The following is a 27,192-nucleotide window of genomic DNA, read 5'->3' as shown; positions in this document are numbered from 1 at the left end:
TATAAGGTGATAATATGCTTGTATTTCCTCCCAACCATTTAAAAAATTTTAAAATACAGCTTTTATTTACATAAAAATATAAAAATACTTGGGAAATAAAATAAGTGAAGAAATTTCCTAACCTAGGTTACTTGTTCATATATATACATATACATGTTATTTTATATGTTCATTATAAATTTAATAATCAATAAACATTAAAAATTTTGATATTACAAAAATCACTGCATAAGATAAAACACTATAAATTCTGTATTTTCTCTAAATTCCATTTTTCCAATGTCTTTAACATTCTAAATCCTACTTTTCTTTCTCACTGCTACCACTGCTACTGTTTAGATACTTTTTATCTTTTGACTACCATGATAGCATCTTGATAAGTCACTCTACTCTCTTCATGCCCCAAACCAGCTATGAGATTAATTTTCCTTAACGCAGAAATCAAATCATTCCCTCCCCCACTCAAATTAAAAAAAACTTCAGTGACTCCCTATTGCTTAATTAAATAAAATCCCAATGCCTTAGTCTGCCAGGTAAGTCATTCTACAATCCGCCTTCAATCACTTTTCCAAATGTATTTTACTCTACTCTCCTAAACATACATACATACATACATACACACACACACACACACACACACACACACACATCACAAACTAGTTAAATTTTATTACCTACCAGTGTCTGAACACACCTCCTACCTTTGTGCTTCTAGTCTTGACTTCATAAATATACATTTATTCCTATACTGCATTCTGTTGAAATTTTTACTCTTCAAATTCCAGCTCCAGTTCTATCTTCTTCATGAAGATTTCCTTGATCCCCTCAGTTTGAATGCTTTCTCTCCCTCTTCTGCATTCCTTAGTTTTATATGCGTTTTACTAGTAACCTTTGTTTGTATGTATGTATATATATATGTTATTTCTCTACTAAGTAGTAAGCTCTATGAGGGCAGCAGAGAATATGTCTATGTCATCAAAACCACATATTAAGAGGAACTTAATGCCAGTATCACAAATACAATTTATAAAATCATACTGAAATTTCATCTCCCCTCTCCTGTGTCTTTCACCTAGTGGAAATTCAATAATTATTCTTTTAGTCTCAAAAGTCCAGTTAACACCTATTTCTCAATTGAGATAATGCCAAAAAGGGGGTTAATTAGTAAAAGTCATACTTTTAGTGAAAGCACATTTAGATAGTATGAAACAATATCCAAATGAGAAAACTGCAGTAGGAAAAAGCATGGAAGCTCCACTTGGATCACCAAGTTGCTATCAGATGACAATAGTTCCTACACTCTGTTATTCTAGAAAATATTAACACTAACATAATAATCTTTTAATCTATGAATTCAAGCCAGTGAGTCCAAAATGAAAGCTTGTTATTTTCAAAAGCAAGCAGTATCATGCTTTCCCACTTTATTAATTTAATGTTTTGGAGTCAAAAGCTTGTATATTATTTATTTTGAAACTCAATAAAATGTTCATGCCTGATCTGCAACATTTCATATTTAGAGTCAAGTTTTCAATGGATGGACTTCCTTTTCTGTACAGGTTTTCACCTGTGATTTTATAACCAGAGCACTGGACCATGGAGTTAAGACCCCTGGGATATACATCTACCTCTGTTTCTGTGTGACTTTCTTAGCCTCTGTAATATGACTTACTACAGAGAAACAGTGATATCCACCAGCGGATATCATTTGGAAATAGGCTCTGAAAATTATAAAAGAATTTTTTATATATAATCTACTGCATTCAATAAACTATGTAACATAAAAGAGTTCAAGGGCACTTTTCCTAAAAAAAAAGAACCACAAAAAAGATCCAAAAAAAAAAGCCTGGCCAGGTAGCCTGTCTAAATCCCTATAATTTCAATATATTTCCACATATTATTTCTTCTGAGGGCCTTGTTAATGTATCATTTTCAAATTCGAGATGTTGATCAAGGAAGACCTGGTGAAATCTTACATTTTGGTAATTTGGGACATGTATATGATATAAACAAATGGTAATCAAACTATGAAAGTCTAACTAGTGCCACCTTACATGAGAAATTTGAGTTCCTTGCTTTTTAACATAACTGCCAGCCTCTATGATATCCAATTTTCCAACTCAATGATAACATTCTAAATTGTTGTATGATTTCATGAATTATACTTGTGATACTGGCAACTAAGTTTGTCTTAATATGTAGTTTTGCTGAGAAAACAGTGGCTTTAATATGTTTCCAATAAAAAAATAATCAAATGAGGACAGGTCAGGAAAAGGAACTGCATACAGAAGGACTTCTTTTAACACACATATCAGAGTACACCTAGGATGCAAGTTTTCCCTAATAGGTCAACAAAGGTTACAATTAGTGCCAAATCAGTGATTATTTTCAGTTACTGAAGAAAAAGAGATTCCAAATTACTGACTCTGTTTCAGAATAATAGTAAATTATTTATTACAGTAAATTCTACTGAATTCATAGCATTAAGAAATTGGCCCAGTGAAGTTATTCAGTATCCAAAAAAATGAAAATTAAGCTTGTGATAAGCTAAAGTTTTTTGGGGGGGGGCAAGGTGAAAACGAAGAGAAAGGATAAAGCAACAATCTCATCTTCTATAAAATTCAGGGATGTGCAACCATCTCACCAAGTAAAAACAAAAATAATATAATTGCTTTTACTGATAAAGACAAGGCATTCTATACTAGTACTAGTATATTAGAATCACCTGAGTAATATATACTTCAAATTTCTCATTTATGACATTGTATTTCTCTGACTCATGTGTGACAAGGCATTTTTTTCCAATGGATTTAGCATAGTTTGGATCAAAGCTTTCTCTACTTCATTTAACAAATTTGTTCAGATGGGAGGTCTTAAGGGAGAAACAATGCTAGTAAGAGGGAATTTCTGAGCATCTGAATATGTAGGTCATTGGATTTTCAAATAAATTATAGAGTAGTTTATCTATTAAGCAATCTTTGTTGTACATATTTTATGAAGCTAAACTTAATTATGGGTTAATGTATATACCAAAATCATTCTAAAGTAAAATTAAGCCCTCACATAGTCATAAGATAAATAAAAATTGTATATAAGGACAAGAAGGAATAGTTGTAGTAAAAGAACATTTAGATAGTATGAACAAGAGTGTGTGTGTATATATATATATATATATATATATACATAAATATATATATACACATATATATATACATATATATATATGTACTATAAAGGTGTCAATGTTGCAAAGTTGGCAAATAAACTACTAGGGGTCCATGGACCTAATCCGTGAAATGGAACACATCAAACAGAGAAATTTAGACTGCAGGAAAGTCTGAATAGTTCATTTTAAAATGCAACCCTAACCTATTGTGCTAACATTGGTCTTCTGTTTTTGTATTACTATTGACTTCATCAATGATATCAGTGATAGGATATTGGAAACATAACTTAATAATAATAATTAATAAACTTAGTCTATTTCTATTGTGCACGTGATCTGCAATCTAGCTAGTAAAACTCCTACAAAACTAGATGTTCAGATATATGGAGCTGTTTTTAAAATTTAAGTGAAGTTGGGTGGTTATCACGTCACTCCAGATCCAATGCCTTTTTTTAAGGAGTGAGTGTTAAAAGGGGAAAAAGAAAAGCCTGAGAATTATTTTTGGTTGATTTTTGATAAAGAACATCATTGTCATTCTTCAAACTTAGCAGACTTTTATACAGGCTTCCTGGATTTTAAAAGATCAGTAGGATGTATAAGTTAAAGATAATGCTGATGACAGTGTTTTTAGTTTTGGTTTTGCTACCACACATTTCCTTCAGTCATCAATAACTTGAGATCATCAATAACACTGAGAAGAATTTTAAGATGGAGCAAATTTAGTTCCAATAAAAGATCACAGGGATTTATGATTTTTTGAGTAGAGGATACAGCCTGAACTGAAATCCCTCTGAACATATTGTTTCATTTTGTCACCCTGACCCAAATGCCTGTGATAATTATTCATATAATCTACGAATGTCCGTTAAGTTACCACTTATGTGCATGACATAATATTATAGGTTCATCATAACTCTTCAATCTCATAATTTTTAAAATAAATACTTGTTATACAAAAAATTCATCTGGCTCTTCAGAAAAAAGAAAAGCATGCAGGTAAATTTTCCATTCAGGAAAAAAATGTGAAGAAAATGTAAGGAAAGCCAAAATATGAGAAAATAGCATCTAATAAAGTTAATGTGCTATAAATCCTTGCTCTGCTATATTTTAGCTGTGAGACTTTTGGTAAGTGATTATATCTCTCTGACCCTCACTGTCCTCATTTGTAAAATGAGGTGGTAAGACTGAGGTCCCATTCAACTCTAAATCATATGCTGTTGATTTACATAAATCAATGGGACTTACCTGAAGCCCAAAACTATTCTGCGATCAAGGTTCTGATGATCTAGAGACTGCCACCTAAATAATATGAATCCTGTAGCCATGTTACTGATCTAGTTCTCTGGTATGGTGGTTTTCAGAATTATTTATAATGTGAATTTAGTCCCCCCCCCCCCCAGGGATGTCTGATGATGTTTCATATTCCTAAAAATTTCCCCTTCCCCAAAACCAATATTACTTATTATATCTTCTTCTTTAGACAATATATATTTGTGTCATCAAATTAAAGATGATATAAGGAAAAAAAAACCCATAAACCATTGTATTGATAAAAGCTAGTTTTATTTGACTGCACAAAGAACCAAGAATTTGCCGTAAAGTGTGGTGGAGGGTCAGATTCTCAAACAAGCTGTATTTTTATGATTTTTTTACTGAGACTTGATTGATTAAAATTCATTAAAGATAGTCTGTGGGGAGAGAAATTTCTATTAATTAATTTCATTATTTTACATATACAGCTAAAGAGAAATGGGTCAGATATACAAGGAAGCATTTGCCTTAAATATGTCTTTGGAGAAAAAAGTTTAACATGAATGAATATACTTTGGATAAAGTGTTTTTCAAAGGAAAAAGCAGGGAAGCACTTTATATGCTACATTTTTAAATTGTGAATGTCATGCACAAATGATTTTTTAAATGTATCATAGTTTGCCTTTCTATGCAAATATACAAAGAATTATGGAAATATAAATTGTTGTATAACAAAATATACAAAGCATTTTATCTTAGATTTGATAATAGATATATAATGGACATTACTGAACTTGAAACTTCTCAGTGAATTAAAAATATATTATACTAAATAGGAACCAACTAAGTTAAAAGATCATAACTTGCTATTGGTATCCATCAAATATAAAAAGATGGTTTTTAATTCTCACTGCAATCTGAAGATAAGAGGTAAAGATTTATTTCATACAAGTTATACTTTGGTACTATTCTGTATTGTGCTAGCCCTTTTTTTCCTTTAAAGTATTATACCATATATAAATGGCTGATTATCCTAATTGAACTTCTCATAAAAAGGACAAAATTAAAAAAAAAAAAAAGTTGGTTTCCTGGGGCATTGAATAGTCTCATTTTTACCCACTAAATCTGATAGTGAAGCTCGATCATATAAGGCCCAGTGACTTCCTGCCTAAGTTCAAAATATGTCATTCTGTCAATATCATCTACCTTGATTATGTCAAGCTTTATACATAACAGGTTATGATCCTCATGGGATGAAAAGCACTCCTAAATTGAAAACAGAATTTTAAAAGGAAATATATATACATTCCTACCTAGTTTCCATTTGATACCTTCAAGGTTAGTCCATGAAGTCAAACTCACATTGATTGAAAGTGATTTTTTCAGAGTAGAGTCATGTTAAAATTTCAATGGAAAAAGGAAAATAACAAAACTGTGCTTCCATGCTTCAATCAGAGACTTTTAAACTTTTTGTTTTCAAGATGGTAATTCTCTCCCTGCCCAAAATCATTAATCCATAAAAGTGGACAAAAAGTACAGGCTAAGAAAGATCTTTAGTTGTCCAAACACTAAACTCTCATGCCAATAGGGTCCTTAGTCCTGCCTCATTCCATTTGGATAAAAAGTGTTGTATAATATACTTAACACCGCAGTCATTGGCTCACCATAACCATTGGCTACACGATAATCATTAACCACAACTCCCCAAATAATCTTGGATGTTTTCCTCCCCAAATAATCTTGGATGTTATCCTAGGTCACTTGTTTTTGTATCCTAACTTGTATAGAACCAAGTTCCCACACCACTTCCTGGTATTCTGCCTCTAGCTATCATCCAAAAATCATTCCTGCTCTCTCTACACCCCACCCCAACATTAAAATATGCTCCTTGGTCTTCAGTTCTGATAATTCAGCTTTCACCCTAAACCTCTTTCCAGACATCTCTACACTTTTATTCCATCCTCCTTTCAGATTCCCTTGATCTATTGTCTTCCCCATCTTAGAATGTAAGATCCAGAGTTGCAAAGAAGTTCCTGCTTGCTTATATTTTTGCCCCCTGTAATTTGCACAATGCCTAGTACCTAGTAAGTAGTCAATAAATCTATTTTTAATCCATTCACCATTTAATCCAATCTTTCTTTTAAAATTCAAAATGATATACAACCATGTTTCTAATTTTATACATAGCAAGCATATAAACAAACAGGTCTTCAAATAAACCTGAAAACAAAATGTTAATTTGTCATGAAATGATTCTTCATGTGCATAAATGTAAACTCCCAGAAGCAACACAAAAGATTGTATTATAAAGATAAAAAAATAAAAAATTGGATTCTAATTTTTTTTCCTTATTTTGTCTGGGGATACTTCACCATACTGGATTGTAATAGTGTTATTAGAGACAACTTTCTTATACAATTCTGATCACTATAGACTAGAGCAATGCTGCTAAAGGACTCTGTGACAACAGTGAAGAGAAATGTAGCAATTAAAAGAAACATTCACAATCTTCTTTGAATTAAATTCATTATCAAATCATTCAAAAATATTCTATAGGAAAAATTTATATATAATGAGCTTAATATGGATTTATACTATATTGTCATTAAATATAATAGGAAAATGTGAAGTCCGCCAGTGTGGATATTTAACCAAGTAGAAAACCTACCTTGTTCATATTGAAGGATTTATAGCACTTATGCCAGACTGTCACAATTATTTCTCAGTCATTTTCATACCACAGAATGAACCAATTATGTACCCCTTAGCATTGGGAATGCAAGTATAAAAGTAAAGAAAATAATACCTGTGTACGGTTGAATGCCACTCTAGCAAACACTGCTTGGGATACACTGGCTCTCTTCAGCTCATCTCTGACTTGCTGGTAAATGTCTGGAGAAACTTCAACTGAAGAGTTTGTTGGCTCTGGTTTTACTGCTCTGGGGATGGGGGGGTGATTCAGGAACTGTTGATTGATGGCTTGAGGGTGTTGGTGAGCCAGTAGTCGGCTGACAGCTATCTGTTGGTTGATCAGGTGGGCCATTGCTATTTGTTGCCTTACCAATTGTGGACTGAGCTGGGGAGAAAGAAGACCAGGGCTCATGATGGGCTGTAATGTGGGCACTTGGTTTCGGATTGGAGTACTGTGGTGAATTTGGCTATGAGGAGACTGTTCATTAGTTTTTCCCAGGGTTGCCAGCTGGTTCATATTTGGTAAATGCATTGGACGTTGGCCCAGAACACAATAGTCTGAAAGGTTTTCTCTTTCCACTCTTTCCACTGTCAAAAGATAAAAATGAAATTTTGTTATTTTAAAACAAGTAGTTAATACCAAAAATAGCTAATATTGAATTATCGTGCTTCTGTCATATGATTACGTTCAAATAGATCCCCCCCCCAACAAATGTGTACAAAGGTAAAAAAAAAAGTACCTTTAGAATATTGTAAGGGAAAATGACTTACACCCACGTGTAAAAGCCTCCTCATTTAAACAAACTAAAAGAAGATTCCAAATCAAACCATTGACTGCTTTCACTTTGTTGAAATTACTTCAATATTAAATTTTACTGAAATAACCAAGAGAAAAAACAACAACTATACAATCTGAACTCTTTCCATAGTCAAAAGTTCCATCAACTCCCTAGGTTATTCTCATCAGGAAATGACAAGGACAATATCTCCCAACAAATTAACTGCTAACCTACTATTATAAAAACAATGAACACCTTAAATAACTTAAATAACTCCTTAAAAACTCCTTAAAACTCCTTAAAAGCTAACTGCTTTAAGAAGAAAACTATTTGTGGGGGAAGCTAGGTGGCACAGTGGATAGAGTACCGGACCTAGAGGCAGGAGGACCTGAATTCAAATTTGGCCTCGGACACTTAATAACTGCTTAGCTGTGTGACCTTGGGCAAGTCATTTAACCCCATTGCCTTAAATAAATAAAAAAAGAAAACTATTTCAAAAAAGAGTTGTATGTGTTTGTTTTTTTAGAGTGATTGAAATTTAAAGGTAGGTAAAAAAAAGCTTGTCAGAGCAAATCACAAAATACCTCTACATGCAATTAAATTTACTCTAATATGGGTTACCATTTTGCTTTCACATTTTTAATGTGCAACACCTTTCAACTATCTCCCATTTAAGGGATATATACAAATATATATCCCTTATATATTAATTAAATGTTGAGCTAAGTGCTCTTAGAACCAAACGCAGCAGCATACATAATGAAAATTCAGAAGACCTAGATATTCTTAATTGATCTATACAATTCTACAAAGGATATCATTCTTATCCTCACTAGGCAAATGAAGCAAAGAAAGCCCAAGTCTTATCATATTCAAATTCTTAAGCCATCCCCCCCAATATCACAATATATATTTTCATCTAAGGATCAATTAAAACAAAAATGATGTCTGATCTTAAAAAGACACAAAGCAAAAGTTTTCTTTCTATTAAATGAAATTTTTTTTTTTAGATTTTCCAAGGCAATGGGGTTAAGTGGCTTGCCCAAGGCCACAAGGCTAGGTAATTATTAAGTGTCTGAGGCCGGATTTGAACCCAGGTACTCCTGACTCCAAGGCCGGTGCTCTATTCACTGCGCCACCTAGCCGCCCTTCACTGTGCCACCTAGCCACCCTCACTGCGCCACCTAGCCTCCCTTCACTGAGCCATCTAGCCGCCCTCACTGCACCACCTAGCCACCCCAAATGACATTATTTCTTAAGGAATTTCCAAATAGTAGGGTTTGAGGACAAAATTTTTTTTAGGAATCCTACATTTTTTGGCCCATTATTAATCATTTTTTTAAAATTCAATATGTAAACTCTTGACAACTTAATCATTTTCTATGTTGTTTATTCTTTCACAATATAGAGCATTTAAGTCATAGAATATTCCCTCAATAAGATTGAGATGTAGTTCCCGAGTGTTCTGAAGTGATAAAACCTTCTACTTAAAAAAAAAACTTTAGCAGAATCTTTGCAGTATTTTAAAATTTAAATACTTTTTATCAGCTAACAGATAACTGATTTTAAAAGCTTATATTTCAGAAAATGTTAATAATTCATAAATATACACATATATAGAGCATATAGCATAAGCATATATACAACACAAATTCCTTTCATTATATTCCTGTGATAGAGGTAGTTTGAGTATTACTATATTCATTTTACACAGGAGAAAACTGAGATCTATATGATCATAAAAGTAGTAAATGTTGGTGACAGGATTCGAACTCCAAAATTATGACTCCACAGTCTCCATAGCACTACATTACCAGGTTCCCCCCACTTCCCTAGAATGTAACCATGATGCAAAAATCTTGTTTTATGATAAGGATACGATTGCATGTTATCAATGAGTATTAAATAATTGGTGATAATTACCCTTATATGATTTTTAAAGACAAATGTCTTTTTTCCTTTTTTACTTATAGAAATGCATATTTTGAGAAAATATTTTTCACCTTCTTTTTCCTTTAAAATTTTGAGGATTTCAATTTTAGATTCTTTTTTGTTATCTATAAACATTTTCATAATTTTGCTAGAATCACTGAACTTTAACAAAAGGACAATATACTGCTACTATGCATCAGAACACTAGAAGTAAATCTAAATTGGAGATAACTAGTGAGATTAGCATTTGCTAATTAAAATAGGTTCAGGGGTTTGTTTTCTATTTTCAGTATCCTAATTATTTTCTTATAGTTTAAAATTCTTTTAAATTCTTCAAAAAATGTCTGTCATGGGCAGAAAGTTTCTAATAAAAGTTTCTTATGTTGAATTGGAGGCAAAGGGCAAAGATAGAGCAGACTGGAATAAATTACCTTTCCATGAGATAGTGAGAGAGTGACAGTGATTCTACTGTACTATCTATTGTACTATATCTACAGCAAGATACATGCATGATAATATTATTCAGATGAGCAACTCACTGGTTCATAAGGTCATAGTATCACTCTGCCCTTGACAATACGAGAATTGGTTCAATAACTCTCCTGTTCCTAGTTAAAGCATCCTGAACTAAAGAGAGGTCCCTAAAGAACCTACATAAGTTTAGGGCCTCCTTAGTATTTCTGATTGGTTCAAGAGAATTCAGGAAGATTTTGTTTCAGATCAAACTTCACAGGACTTAAATCATGCTGCTGACTGCACATTCCAAGAAACTTAAGGGACAAATTATAAGCACCCCAATTCACAGGGATTCTCTCAGTCTCCACAGCTAGCCCATGAAAGCTATGCCATATATAAGGTTTCAAGGTCATAGCAATTTCTCATATTCCTATAAGTTATTTTTTTTTACACAGTACAGTCTTTATGAAATCCCTGTGACAGGTAATACAAGTAATAATATTTACACTTTGCAAATAAGAAACCTTAAGCACAGACTCTCATCCATGATGATGGGGCTACTAAGTACAAAAGCAGGATTTGAATGGAGGTCTTCTGAGTCCAAATATAGGGGGCTAGGATAAATATGCTCCAGAATGGCTCCTAAGCATTCAAATGATTCAAGGTTTTTAAACACATACATGGTTAGCTAGAGAGTTAAAATTCTGTAGGAATTTATTTAAATTAGTAACAAGAGTGAATTTGCTTCAAATCTGCATTCTATTTCAAGGATTTTCATAGCACTTTAGATAGGCAATGACATTTTTAAAAATCAAGTTATTTCAATGACCAGTGTCAATATAAAAAGTGCATAAGAAAGACAAAGATATATTTGGGAGCAGATTTCCCTCAAGTTATCTGTATTCTAAGTTGTTTATATAATCATTTTTATTACTTCCTTAATGACTACTATTCTAAAAGCAATTCCCTCCTTGCATTCGTGTGCATTACTTTGTCATATCCATCTTTCTTTTTTAATCTATAAATCTATTTGTTAAAAAGAAACAAAAAAGAAATGAAAATGTTATTTTAAAGTAATAGTTAACTTAATTCTATTTTATATTATTATAGTAACCTATGTTTACCATTCAGTTATACCTGAAAGGATTAAAAACTATTTACAAACTTATCAATAGCTTTCATGAAATCCTTGCTAGATAAGCAAATTAACTATGTTTTATTATGGAAATAAGTAGTAAAAGTTGAAATTCGTTGTTTAGGGTCATCCTATCAATTCATATTGTAATGCAATTTTTATATACCTAATTAATAGTTTTATAGATACGTGGTAATTTCTCAACTAACTAGCATCTAATGAACCAAAGTTCTCTCTTTATTAGATTAGTCGTCCCTCCCCATTCTCTTCTTTCAAAAGAAAAATAGATACAAGAGAATTTAAAGAAAATATTAGTTCTAGTCTTGTTTTTATTCAGCTGTTTTCAATCATGTCTGACTCTTTGTGACCCCACTTGGGGTTTTCTTGGCAAAAACACTGGAATGTATTGCCATTTCAATCTCCAGCTCATTTACAGATGAGAAAACTGAGGCAAACAAGGTTAAGTGACTTGCCTAGGGTCACACAAAGAGAATGTGTCTGAGGCCAGCTCTGAACTCAGGAAGTTGACTCTTCCTGACTCCAGACTCAGTACTCTATCCACAGTGCAGCCCAGCCCATGTTCTATTTTAGGATAGATCTTAAGGTCAGTGCAAATTCAGCATTACCTTGCATCTTTAAAATTATCCTAATTCTAATTAGAATTCTAAAGTTCTAATTCCCTATATAATCCACAATTACATAGGTACTCAATAAAATTTGCTCTTCAGGATAAGACACTATCAAATCCTGAATTAGCAAAGACAGAGCCAGTGGAGGTAATAGATACTATTACTCCAGCAAAAAATCAAACTAGTTTATTTTCAACAAATATTTAAAAGGGGTTGGCAAGTTAATGAAAAAAAATAAAATCTTATCAGAACACTCTATTACTAAGCATTGCACTTAGTTAATTGTGCTGTAAAGATGACCAAACATCACAACTTGCTTAGTGGTTTATATTCTAAAATTACTTTTAAAAATGCATGTTGCTTTATCTCTTAAGAAAAAAATTTCTATTTCATTTTTCATTTTTGTCCTCTGAGATAATGGCAACTTTATAAGAAATTATTTATTTCTTCAATCTACAATACTCACACATTGAGACTTAATCTTATCTAAAATAACATTAAACAGTTAAATTTCATATTTCTAAAAACTATACAAGTGGCTAATCACTTGTAAACTCATTGGGATTGCTTCACTCACAGTATTTGAATTCACAGGATGCACTCTGGAATATATTAGACTCATAATAAATTCTTGTTGATTAATATGTCTATTTACATGTTTTATTGACTTTCATAAGGACATATGGGTTGAGCTGAAAAATGGATTGTCTTCTAGCTAATTCCAATCGGATTGGATGTTTTGACTAAAGTGTCTAGTATTTCTCATAGGTTTATAAAGAGATGAAATTATTATTTTGTCTTGTCATGCTTTCCTCAAATATTTTTCAAAAGATTTGAACTCTTTACTGGAAGATGACAATAGGTTCTGCAATTTTCTTAAGCAAATTATTTGGACTCTGGCCTTCCATGTATTTAATTCTAACTTGACTTGGAGGGGTGGACAAACAAAGAAAAAAACATTTTGCAAATAGTCACAAAACATTTGGAACTTTATTCATAGATATGTATGATTAAACACAAAATAATTTTCAAAACTTCCCATCAGACCTTCCTCTTTAGTTTGACTCAGTTAAGCTCCCACCTCAGTTCAGCTCCCTACTCATCACTTCAAATCAGGTAGAAGATTATAATTAACTGGGTAACTAGAGACCATTTCAAGACCTCCCTTTCAAACTCAGATTAGGACATGCTTTACAATAGTGATATCATATTACAAGATTCTTTACTGGCTCAGGAAAAGAAACTTCTCAATGAAAGGTCCATCAGAGACTAGTCATCAGGCTCACTTTGAAACTCAATAGAATTTGATTGGGAAGATTCATACCTAAAGCCAAAGGGCTTTGTCCAAGTCTTTGGTTAACAGTTTCACTAAGGAAAATAAGGTCAAGAAGATGATGTCTATTTATAGTCTGGTATAGTTTCAAAAACTCCATGCCCAGTTCAGCCAGAATTGATATATTAAATCCAAACAAATGCTCTAACCATTACAGAAAAGGGGGAATGACCCACAAGCAGAATACTTCCCAGATGACTGATCCATCCCTGAGGAGTCCTAGAAGAAGTCAAATTATTGTCCAATCCATCACTTCCTGGCAGCATAACTATAGAGGACAGAATCCTATTTATTCAATGAACAGAAGAGATGATGAATGCTGGGATTTCTTCACACATTTCAACCACCATCAACAGACAACTCAGTTTCCAAATAGTGATCACCACCAAAAAGCCCTAAGCTGTGAAATTAAGTCAAACTATGAAATGGACCAGTCCTAGAATTCATGCTCATATGATAACAAGATTAATAGAAAGTAAACAAGAGAAATTACCAAATCTGAAATTTTTCCTCATGACAACCAGCCATAGTAGGTCTAGTTTGCGATGACTCTGGTCAACTCAATGATTGGTAAGTGCCTATTTAGAACTTTGGTACCATCAGAAACCACAACCATGCTGTTCATTTCCATTCTTCTTCACTCTTTAATGTACTGAAGATGGCCCTAGTCACACTGCTGATCATTTTCTACCTAGCTGCTTTCCCAGTCTTCATTGTTTCCTCCAAAAACTCATTCTCCTGTAAGATTAAACTATCATAGTCATACCTCATTCCCCAATCCTCTGGGGCTGCCTAGGTAGAACAGTGAAGAAGTGCCAAGCCTGGGGTTAGAAATACTTGATTTCAATCCAACATCTCTTCCTAGTTATAAAAACTTGAGCAAGTCACTTAACTTTTGTTTGCCTTAGTTTTCTCCTTTGTAGACTAGAGTTAATAATAATACCTATCTCTCAGAATTGTTGTGAGGATGAAATGAGGCAATAAATATAATGAGCTTAGCCTAGTGTCCAACACAGTAAGTGCTATATAAATGTTAACTACTTGGTTATTGATGACATGATGAAGTCTGGAGAGGGTAAAGGATGGAAACTTCCTTCCAGATCCTTGATTTAAAGAGGAAGTCCAAGGCAACAAATGAATCAAAGATTTCAGCATACGGTCCCTTCTCCTTTTCTCCCTCCTTCATCAACTCTTTAGCTTCCTTTTAATCTATGTCTTTTCTCATCTCCTTCCTTAGGGCAAGGATTGTCTTTTGTCCTTCTTTGTAACCTCAGGACTTAGCACAGTGCTTTACATTAGCAAGAATTTAATATTTATAATTTGATTAAAAAAAATAAGATTTCTCAACTACAAATTCTAGGGCTCATTTCTAAGCCTTCACCCAGATTGTCTGTCCCTCATACCTGAAACATACTCCCAGATCATAGTTTCAAGGCTCAGAACAAACAATACCTCTATTATGAACTTAACCAAGACAACAAGCATTTATTATGTCTTTGGAATTTTACTAAGCATCAGGAATACTCTCCCTTATCTCCAAAAAAGAGCAAGAATTGTCCCTCCTTTAAGGACCTTCCAGTCTAATGGAGGAGAAACAACTTACTCATAAATCAGTATCTACAAGATAAATACAATTGATGGTCCTCCGGGAAGCCTTCTGTTGTCTGGTTTACATCTGTTTTATACCTCTAGGACAAATTATTTTTTTACTGGCCAATATGACCAGAAAGGGCAATGATCAATGTTGGAAGGGATTTGGGAAATTTGGGACATGAATACATTGATGGTGGAGCTGTGAACTCATCCAACCTTTCTGGAGAGCAATTTGAAATTATGCCCAAAGGGCAACAAAAATGTGCATACCATTTGATCCAGCAATACTACTACTGGGTATATACCCAGAAGGGATCATGAAAAAGGGTTAAAAATATCACTTGTACAAAAAATATTCATAGCACTCCTGATTGTGGTGGCAAAGAATTGGAAATTAAGTCAATGTCCTTCAATTGGGGAATGACTTAACAAACTGGTATATGTATGTGATGGAACACTATTGTTCTATTAGAAACCAGGAGGGGTGGGAATTCAGGGAAGCCTGGAAGGATTTACATAAACTGATGCTGAGTGTGATGAACAGAACCAGAAGAACATTGTACACCCTAACAGCAACATGGGGGCTATAGTCAATCTTAATGGACTTGCTCATTCCATCAGTGCAATCTGGGGGTATCTGTGATAGAGAATACCATCTGTATCCAGAGAAATAATTGTGCAGTTTGAACAAAGACCAAACACTGTTACCTTTAATTTAAAAAAAAACCTTTTCTTATTATGTAATTTTACTTTCTCTTATACTTTATGTTTCTTCCTTAAGGATATGATTTCTGTCTCATCATACTCAATTTGGATCAGTGTATAACATGAAAACAATGTAAAGAGTGACAAATCGTCTTATGTGGGGAGTGGTGGGGGGAAGTAAGATTAGGGGAAAAATTGTAAAACTCAAAATAAATAAAATATTTAATGGAAAAAATAGGAAAGAATTGAATAGGCAAAAAACAAGAAGAGTATTATTAACATAAGAAAATAGTCTATGGAAAAGGCACAAAGGTATTAGAACATATCTAGAAAACAGTTTTTTCAACTTTTTGGACCTTAGGAAAAGGGGATTACTATGAAAAATATAATAGGTATCTAATAAATGATGGCCAACTGATTAATACCTCTCCTAAAACACTGCTTTATCATTTTAGAGGGACTTGTACAACTCAATGAAACACTGACCCATGCCAGGCAGGGTTACCCAAGATGGGCAGGTCATACTGGTAAGTTCCAACAGAGAAGGAAATAGTAAGCCACTCCAATTTATTTGCCAAGAAAATCAGGTGGACAGTATTGGACCTGATATGTTATGGTCCATGGGGTCATGAAGATTTGGACACAACAGTGTCTAAACAACAACAAATTGATTGATAAGACTGTAAAAGTAGTATGGCTCTAGATTGTAAAATACCATGAAATTCTAGGCAAGGGAGTGTGGACTTTATTTAGGAAGTGTTAAAGTTCCACTGAATATTTCTAAGCAGATGAGTGACATAGCCATGTCACAGTTTATGAAAGTGGTAAGAGATATGAACTGGAGTAGAAAGAGCAATCCATTTAGGAGGTTTGAAAAAAATTCATGGGAGAATGAAAGGCTATATAATATATCCATCTATCTATATATTTACATGCATATATATAAATAACAATGGAATAAAGGAAGAAAAGATATTATGGTCTTGGAATTGATAGGACTGTATATGAAAGGTAAGAGTCAAAAATACATCCAAAATTCCAACAAATAAGATATGGTGAACCTATTATTTCCTAAGTTTACAAAAACAACTTGCATTTGAGTATCTTGAGTACCCTCCAATCAGAGGGTTCTGATGAGAGCAAAAAACTTGTCCCAAAGCATCAATTTAAAGATGACTCCCGGGTTAGTCCTCTCTTCATTGCTCGCCCAGCTGTATGCACTCCTTTGAATTGGATTCTATTATATCCTCCAACCAAATATCTTCCTTGACCCCACTCTTTTTCAGTTTCCTTTCATGTGTTGACTTCTCCCATTAAACTCTAAATTACTTGAGGGCAGGGGCTATCTTTTGGTTTTGTACTTCCCATGTTAAACCTAGTGCCTCGTACTATAGTATTTAACAAATATCTAAATATTTATTGACTGACTGACTTCACAACTATCTGAAAGGTAAATTAGGAAAATATTTTGGAGCACAATGGAGATATTAAGACTGAGAGAGATTAAGTGAGTTGCCCAGTTGTTTATTACTTGAGCCAAGACCCAGAACACAGCACAGAGAAAGTAAGGACTGCCAGATGTGTGCTTAAAGAGAAAGTTAGGTAAAGATTTACTATGACTCACATGCAGAAAAGGAATCTAAAATGTGAACACACTAATTGGCATGAGAATAAGACTTAAAAAGAAATAACACTAAAATAGAAAGGGAAACAAAGCTCCTCCCCTTGTGTTCAAATTCAACAAAATTCTCTTCTCAAGACCAGAAAGTCTCACAAGTATCCTTTAGTAGGTTTCACTATTTTGCACATTGTGTTTATGAAAAGTACAGGTCTCTTTAGACCTACAAAGCCAAGTTGGCAACTTAATTATTGTACAATATAACTAAATGGAATTTCAGAGTGTAAGTTCATCAATTAACATTTATTAAGGGACTACCATATGTTAGACACTGGACTAAGCACTAGGGATAGAAAGAATGATAAAAGTAACAAGGAGCTCACTGTCTAATGGGGGAAACAACCATATACCTGAGTCTGATGATAAATAATCCCACACAGTTTTTAGTGAATAGATACACAAGCTAATAAATTCTGTCCTATTTGCAAAAAGGACTAATTTCTTCATATTTATGATTGCTATGTGTACATACTGTATATAAAATGCACATATACATTTAGAAGGTAAAAATATGAGAGATTAAGGTATGGCTTCCTAGGAGAACTTAATGTAGCATATTCTGGAAGATATTAGGAGTCAGGTTAAAGGAGAAAAAATGTTAATCTGTCTATATCACAACAAAAAAATCAGGACCACTTTCTCAGCATTTTAATCAGATTCACTGTGTGTATAGTATTTTTGAAAACATGGACAGCCATTTGTTCCAAATGATCCAGATGTCTGGCCCATGTAAATGAGAATAAGATATCTGACCAAAGCTTATGACATTTCTAGCTGATGCAATTCCATAGCATAGTTGGTTAGTCAAGTATTAAAGAAATTTATTTTAGTCCTTATCAGTAGAAAAGTAATATTAGCTATGCATACTATTCTCAATCTTTGTTTTGTTTGCTTAAAAATGAATCCCAATTTTGCCTAGACCTGTGACCTCAGACACCTAAATCTCCAAGATCTTGTCTTGGAGGATCATAACTAAAAAGAAACAGTTGAACAAAATATTATCTGAGATCTCTTGTAGCTCCAAAATTTCATTATTTTGATCATACATCAGTCTTTACAAATATTATATATATATATATATATATACACATACACACACACACACATACATATATATGCAGACATAATGTGTTTCTTTGAAAATTTTAAAGTCAAACTAGAATAAAAAGGTCAAGTCACCTGAGAAAGACAATGCCAAAGTAACTTCAAAGAAACAAACTCTTAAAACATTGGAAGAGGATCATAGCTAACAATTACTGAAAATTCACATTGAGCAAAGCTAGTACTCAACCAGTCTATTTCAATGTGATAAATTCACTTCTAACAGGATACTAGAGAGGTTTGTCAGCGGATATGTTGAAATCCTCTCATTCACTATTCCCCTCCTCAAATCCCCCAGATCTGACCTCACCTTGACAGAGAGAGAGAGAGAGAGAGAGCGAGCCTAATTTTGGCTAATGAGCCAGCCCTTCCCAAACTAAGGAGTGAACATGGGAAACCAAGAAACAATGTGGGATGAGATGGGGTATGACAGTCTGGAGCAGAAGCTGCAAAAGGAGCTATGCTGAAGGAGGCCTAGAGATTCCAAGCCCCTGGTGGTGCAGTCCACCATTCACAAAGTATAGTGTTTTCCCTGTATTACAGGAATTGTTCAGTGTTCCTGACTCCTAAGCCAGGGATCTTTCTTTGTCTTCTCTTTCTTCATTCTCTCCTCTCTCTTAGAAAGAGGACAGGGAAAACTTATTCTCCTTTTTTTTTAAAAAACTTTGTTTACATTTCTGTATTTAAACATTTGTTTTATTTCTTAAGTTAGGTCATCACTTTACTAAATGATGTGTGTATTTGTAGGAACCCTTATTAGCCTAGTAATGGAGTGTAGGGATCTTTCTTCCCACTGTATCCAAAAGCTAAAACTGAAAGGAAAGTGGTTCTTCCAGAGGGAGAAGGCTCCTGGGAAGTGACTGGTGAGGAAAAATCACATCCAAAGGAAAGAATAACCAAGAGCTGAAAAGAGTATGAGAAAAAGCCCTCTTAGTTTACCCACTTTGTACCACCACCCCATTGCTAAACTAAAAACTTGTTTCACAAAAAAAAACTATTTCCCTGACAGACTAGAACCACACCTTATAGTACTAATGCCAAAATAAAACCCAATAATTGAAGAAAATTCTTATTTTCTTTCATGTAATAGGAAAATTTAAGGGGAAAATCAATTTCTATTATGAAATCTTTTCAATGTTAAGACAAGTAGAATTTGGGAGAAGTGAAGACTCACATGCAGTATCTTTTTTTTCTCTGACATCAATCCAACACCATTAAAAAAAAACTATAACCAAAAGGTCTCACTAAATATAATTAAAGAAAACATAAGCAGTTTGAAGTGACTGTAGGGCAAAAGAAAACAAAGCTCAGCGTATGGGTGTCTTTCAGAAATCCCAAACCTAAAGGGTTTTTTGTAATTCCTTGTTTTTCACCCTCTAAATTTGTTAAAGAAAATTTGTTTCTGGGTTGAGACTTAGCTTGGAAAGGCTCTGCCTCAGGCTGAATAGTCAGAGCCAAGTTATAATTCTCTAATAAAACAAGACTTGTAAGGGAAATGCTTCCAACCCTAGAACCAAGGTTGTACCAGTGGGCATTGTGATCATACCATGTGACTGGTTTCCTTAGGTGGATTTTCCCTCTTATTATCAGCATCCTTTTTCCATCATTTAAACACCACAGGAACATATACCTTGACTGTAAAGCAATTTAGTTTCAGATACCTCTGCCAATTTGGTAATAAAAATCTCAAACTATTCTGTTGCCTGGGAAAAAAATAATATTATCTCACTTTACCAACATTATATTCTCAATTCTCCTCTTTGGAATACTATTGCCCTTTTTACTTTCAAACTATTTTCCATTGTCAGTTTATTTCCTTTACTTATTAGGAATAGTCCTAGAAAATTATGTGAAATGCAAATACTTATATAGCTAATTATATTTTTAAAGTTGATTTCCATTTTAATTATGAAGCTGTGTTCTCAATAAAGTAGGGAATAATGTGTTTCATTACATAATAAGGAATCCCACTTGAATTGTGAAAGTCAAAAGGGAAAACCATTGAGATATTAAGAGAAAAGGGGAAGGTTTCCAATAAGTTGAGTATTCTCTCTAAGAAAGATTTGTGGGGAACATGAATGAGAAGTTGTGAATCAATTATATATGAGCTATATATTCATACACCAATATATCCATAAATGGGGGGTCCATAACCTCTTCCAAGTATCAATAAATCATAACATTCATATTCAGCAGAATTCTTCCTTTGTCAGTATGATCTTTGTAATTTTCCCATATAGTCTTTGAAATCAAAATTAATCAAATGAGCATTATTCCACAAGATATCTATATATTTATTAAAATCTCTTCTGTTTACAAATACAAACAATTTCATTTTCATTGAGAAATGAAAATAGAATGAGACTTATGGTTGTTAACCAGTTTCAGGGACTAATGCCATTCCGAGCTGAAAAAATCTTTAAAAAATTATCTTTTGTAAACATCATACATAAATCCTGATGTTCATTTAATAAGAAAAGTAATACTGCCACTAAAATGTTTGTTAATCCCAGGGACTAATTAGCAGCAAGAGATCTCTCTAAGAATCTCTATCTCTTTCCCTTACTGTTGCGATGTTCACTACTCTAGGATGTATTTTCTATAATTAACAGAATGTAGTCAGCAGCATGCCTAGTCAGAGGTCAAATATGAACATTAGATTACTGCTACAATTTATCAGATGTGTAAACAAGAACCCATATTAAGTGAATATATTCATGCCTAAATTAATCAACTAGGGAACAAAGAAGAGTAATAGTATTCATTGAGGGGTGTTCATTTTCTGTCTGAGGAGCTTTAGTTGGAAAGGGGGGGGAGAGAATGAAGTGGAAATAGACAAATTTTTAAGCTTATACCACAGAGAATCATGAGATCTTTGGGGACCTAAAATGCTCCCCAAATATTGAGGATAGGATCAGAATTTATAGGAAGTTTGATATCTAGTTTAATCTAAATATCTCCCTCTATAGTGGTTCTGAAATATCATCTAAGCCTTTGAGCTACTTTGATCAAACATTGTTGTATACCTGGCATATGCTTCACCAATATCTAATTTAATTTTTACAACCCATGAGTCAGGTGCTATTATTGTTCCTACTTTAGAGTTAAGGAAACCTAGACAAAAAAAGATGAAGTAACTTTCCTAGTGTCACACAGTTAGTATGTTAGGCCAGTACTCTATCCACAAAGCCATTATGTACCTCTGAAATATAATAGACTTTGAAGACTTCATAGACCTTCAGCTGATTCTTTAGTACTTTTTAAGCATTCAGACTTTCATCAAATTCTAAAAAGCCTCACCAGACACAGTTTATTTAAGTGTACTAGAGTTGGGGTGGCTAGGTGGTGCAGTGGATAGAGCACCAGCCCTGAAGTCAGGAGTACCTGAGTTCAAATCCGACCTCAGACACTTAATAATTACCTAGCTGTGTGGCCTTAGGCAAGCTACTTAACCCCATGGCCTTGCAAAAACCTTAAAAAAAAAGTACTAGAGTGTAGATCAAGGAACCTAAAATCTTAATAGCCCAATTAATCAAATATTCTAAAGGATGTCTCCACCTTTTACCCTGCAGGCCATCAATTCATAGTATCTATTTTGGAATAATTTGAAGTGTTTAATTTTCTTAAATTTCATAAAATTCATCATAACAATCTCTGAGAGGTAAAATATACATCTTTATTTTATGGATAACAGAACATACATTAAGGTCACACTCTCCTAGCTTCCAAATCTGTCTGGGTTGATCTAAGGAAATGGGGCATGTAAATAGGCAGACAGATGACAGTCAGACACATACATACACATATACATACACAGAGAGGATAAAAAAAGAACAAGATTACTAGACTACTGCCAAAGGAATGAACCCCACTGTAATATACTTTTCATAACTTTTCTCATCAAATTCACATGGCCTCTTTCTTTGGGGTTGCTTTGGTAAGGGATTAAATAGAACTGATTGCTAGTGAGTCATTGGATTTAATTCTATCTACAAGTCTGCTAGAAGGGTGTTTCCATAATGCATCCTTGACAAGACTAAGTAATGTGATCAGATGATCAAATTTCTTTTTTTAAATACTTAGGCACAAAGATTGCATAAACATGAAATATTGTTTACTGCTTCTTTGATCTGTTATGAATAACAATATTCTGACCAAAGAAGCACCTGTGCAGCTAGAACCAAGCTTTCTTATATCTAGGTTGGGAGTGGGGGAACCCCTTCAATATTTTAATCTGGTCAGAACAGGATCTGAAACAAGGCTATTCAGATTGTACTGTAATGATATTAAAGTGATAATCCTACCTGGGACCCAAGGCCATTCGGACAGGATCATAATGATATTAAAGTGATTGTCCTACCATATTTAAAGGCCTGAACTCTCTTGTGGCATAACCCAAAGGAAACACTGAATTTTCTTTACAATATTGAGCTACTACTTTATAAATGACAGAATCATTTTAGGGTACAAGGGGTGCTTTAAATGTGGTAACTTTATATCATTTCAACTATAATGATCATAATTACTTATTTCTTTTAATCACAACCCACTTAACCACTTTAGTGCAGAGGAATAGTTCAAGGAGTTTAATTTCCATTCAACATCTAATCTTCATGTTTACCAAAACCCTTCATGGGCTTTGTTTACTGTCTGCTCGCTGGCCTGGACGTTTGATCTTACAAGACTGGATCAGACAGGGTCAGATAAAACACTGATTACTGGAATAAGGCAGTCATGGTAAGTAACATTGGTTTTTGAAAAATCACTCCAGCTTCCACATTGTGCAAATAAAGTCAAATGCACAAATGTAGCAGCTAACAATCAGAGATTTATCTTGCAAAATAACGAGGAGGAAAAAAAAAGATGACAGTAAAGTGATCAAGCATTTACCCTAACTTTGGGGAGGGCATGGCTTAGTCCACTTTGTCCATGAACAGTATCATATGACAAATAATTTTTTGACAGCTTTAACAACATTCAGATGAACTTCCAATGATTCACTAATTCCTAATTCATGGACTATAGATGAGATTAAATTTAAAATTCTAAACTGCCCAAGTATTACAAAACAACCTGCTTTGTCCTCAAAAGTAGTAAAAGAAAAAAAAAACTTTAAGTTCAAACTAAATTGATATCTCCTAAATGCCAAATTCCTCATTTGGACCTAATTTGAAAGTATTCTATATGAGTACTTCTTTGCTGGGACAATTCTGTTCAGCACCTGGCATAAAACCTGGCAGCTTAATAAAATGCTTGCCAATTAATAGTCTGGTTACCTCACAAAAGGAGCTCTCAGTAAGTGTTTAGTATTTGATGGTGTTTGTGAACTACATCATTAAAATGATATAGTCACAAAGGGAAACAATTCTTTAAAAGATTTACACTTTCAAATTCCTTAAAACAGTTACTATATAGGGCACCCTTCTTAAAAATAATTTTCCAAAATATTTGTTGTGCATTTAATTTTTTTTCTTTTAGAAGTGTTAAGTATCTCTGATGATGTAAATAGAAAAGTAGGCCTGATGTCATAAATTTATTTTCTATATTTCTAACTATGATCATAGCACAAAGAAATGTGCTCCATATTCTATTTAAAAATTTTGTCCACATAAAAACTTTCAATGGATGAGCAGAATAAGACAATCAGTTAAAAACATAAATGAAAGGTATTACAATATTAAAATGGCCTTGTTTGCTGTAGCAATAAAATGAACAAATGCAATGACTTGATTTAATAAAATCATCTTTCAAAAGTTGCTTCTATGAGTATTTTTAACCATGAAAATGTCCTAATCTAATGTTTTCCTCTCTCTTGCTGTTGTTGCATATTACATTGGGTTTGATGAGTATTCCAACATTCCACAATGTACTGAGTTCACAAATCAGTGTAAACATATTGATGTGTTTACAGGTACTGTAAAATGCATGTTTCCCTGGGGAAAAAAATCAAATAAAAAGAAAGTAACTTCTAAAAAAATAACAATAATTTTCCAAACATCTAAATATTTCAAATTCAGAATAGATTATATCTAGTCAGACAACAATGAAAACAACACTTGGGAGTAAAACTTTCAATAATCAAACAATCATTACCATGTTTTCTATAGCAATATAATAAATTCAAAATTGTGGGCTTACAAAACAGTCATTTATACAGAGAATGACATTATAGTACTCTGTATGGAATAATAAAGAACAATTTCTTTACCATTGTATCACCCTCCACAATAGTCTGACATCACAAAACAACTAGGTAGATGGTTTAGAGAATTAGAAACAGGGACATACAAAAGCAGCCTATTTGTTTATTTTTTTTAAGTATTAATAGTAACTCCAATACCTCTGGGTAAACCATAACTGTCTCTGAAATTAAAGAGAAAAGAAAACAATCTATCCTAATGTGATCATTACAGAAAAGAAAGTTAACATACTAAGCAAAACCAACTTAGGACTTTTTAAGGAATAAGTATAAATAGTTAAGCTATATTTACAGCAAGTCCAACAAAACGCATACTGAGAATGTTTACTTCAAATTTTGTACAATTCCATTTGTATATAGCTTTTACATCTGTTGTTAATGATATCAAATTATTGATTATTCACTTTCTCATATTTATTTAAGCATTAGGTATAGAATCTGCAATCTGATGCTTTTTTTCTCCTTCCAGTGGACTTTTATTTTTGTTGGGTTTTAGTCATATTTACTTTGATCTTTCAAAGTATATAATTATTTTACTGTTTATTTATTTCTATGAGAAAGGAAAAAAAGTTTGACCTAAAAGATCTATATGTGGCAATTTGTAACGGAATCACATAGCTTATGTTTAGGAAATCATGGTTTTGATTAAGAAGCGACCATTTAGTTCCCACTGTTTTATTAAAACAGACATTAGCAGATAATAGGAAACATATTTAACACTGTACCCTGCATTTAGCTCGTGACATCACTAAGGTTATTTTGAAACTCTTCTGTACTACATTTCTTCCATTGTACATAGAAATTGACTGCTTGGGGATGGGAATGAAGAAAAGAGCACAAAAATCAGCCCTTTATAGTCCTAGGCAAATTTCTGGGTTTTTTTTCCTACTACTGTTTTCCAGATTTGGAAAATCATGGACCTCTTCTAAATTTTGAAAAAAAAGCATATATGAATTAGAAATTTATTAAACAAATCATCTTTCACATGTAAAATGTTTTACTATTAACTGAACCACAATTGAAAAAACTGAATCACACAAAAGATTGTACTCTCAACCAAATGTACCCAAAATAATACAACTCTCTTTTATGAGAGTTGAAAGTTATTTAAATGAAGTTCTCTGAATGTTTATTTTCCATATATCATTATACCTGTCATGAATTCTTTATTTTTCCTCCCACTCCTTTGGTTGATGAATCAACACCACTTGAACTGTTTTATGGCAGCTTGTGTTTACTTCACACATACCTTAACCTTCCCTTTTCTCCTCCTACTCTCATTCTCTTTCATCACCCCCTCCCTATCTCTCTCTCTCTCTCTCTCTCTCTCTCTCTCTCATAAACACACACTCACACTTGTGTACACATCACACACAGACACACTGTCAACAGCAAGGACTAGTTACATCATTTTGAACAATATGTGTATTTAGTGTCAAGCAAACTCTTTAGGTTCGGATCCTTGACCCTTTGATTGAAATCAAGGTCTCATTCTGATTTTATTACACTTAAAGTTTTAACTGTGCACTTACTAACTAAAAAAGGGAGAGAGCTTAGAATTGAATGTTCTAAGAAAGAAAGGAAGAAAGTGGAAGATGCAAAAAAAAAAAAAACCCTTGGAATCTGTAGTGGCAACTGTGAGAACACTCCAGTGAAGGGCTTCCAGTCCCTCGAAACTGGCATTACACCCTGGTCTATTGAAATAGGAAGCACATTGCAATTTGCTTATAACAGCAAGTAAATATGATCTACCAAATGACCTTGAAACTGCATAACTCTTTTGATTTTTAGCCAAGAGGATATGTTCAAGCACTTAAAAAAATTCCCTTAAAAAAAAAAACTTGGGAGAGCATTTACAGAAAGAAACACTTGTGAACCACACAATAATGTTTTATAATGAGAAGGAGCTATTCATTTGTATGCTGCTCAAGGGGTCAATATTAATAATACCATATAGAAAGTACTCATACCAGAAAAGAGTCCTAACAATTTTAGAATAGGGTGAGAAGAAATATATCAATTCAATTTCAGTGTGCTTAATTTCCCATATGTAGGTCAACACCTTGACTTTCTTCATAAATATAGTTCAAATAGACAGGTGTTATTCTTTTCATACAATTAAAAGTATAGCCACAGTATTATACTTCTTAAAAGGTAACCTTGTAAACAGGTACAAAAATGTGTACTATCTTACAAGAATTATTTTACAAGCTTGTCTTTCCAAAGAAGATCTCCAGGTTGCAAAACAAACTCAATTGTTTCTATTCACCCACCATAAAGTGGTATTTGCTCTTACATAGAGAGTTAGCTGCTGATAAGGCAATATTTACACACACATATAAAGGGGAATGGATTAATAAGCACTAAATATATGCAGAATGGAAAACAGAACCTTTTCAGCATTAGTCAGTCATCTTTAAAAAAAATTAAATCTTTCAAGATGCAAGGAACATTAACAAATGCATTATCATCACACGTACTCTTTGACATTTTCTAATACCCTGAAAATTTTAAAAAAGGAATATTTTTAAATGAAAATATTATTTT

The 27,192-nt window shown here is 33.3% G+C and overlaps 1 protein-coding gene across 1 annotated transcript in view; it reads right to left on the bottom strand.

Annotated features, from left to right (window-relative positions):
* SATB2 (SATB homeobox 2) overlaps positions 1-27,192 on the bottom strand; it is a 214,180-nt gene that overhangs the window by 89,039 nt on the left and 97,949 nt on the right. Inside the window, exon 7 of the mRNA XM_074215380.1 lies at positions 7,221-7,693. Within this exon, the coding sequence (XP_074071481.1) occupies positions 7,221-7,693 (473 nt within the window). The remainder of the gene's footprint in view (positions 1-7,220; positions 7,694-27,192) is intronic.

This window comes from Macrotis lagotis, chromosome 1 (assembly GCF_037893015.1).
Source record: "Macrotis lagotis isolate mMagLag1 chromosome 1, bilby.v1.9.chrom.fasta, whole genome shotgun sequence".
Lineage (NCBI taxonomy): Eukaryota > Metazoa > Chordata > Mammalia > Peramelemorphia > Peramelidae > Macrotis > Macrotis lagotis.
The sequence above is the reverse complement of the archived record's forward strand: the minus strand, read 5'-3'. Positions and strand labels throughout refer to the sequence as shown.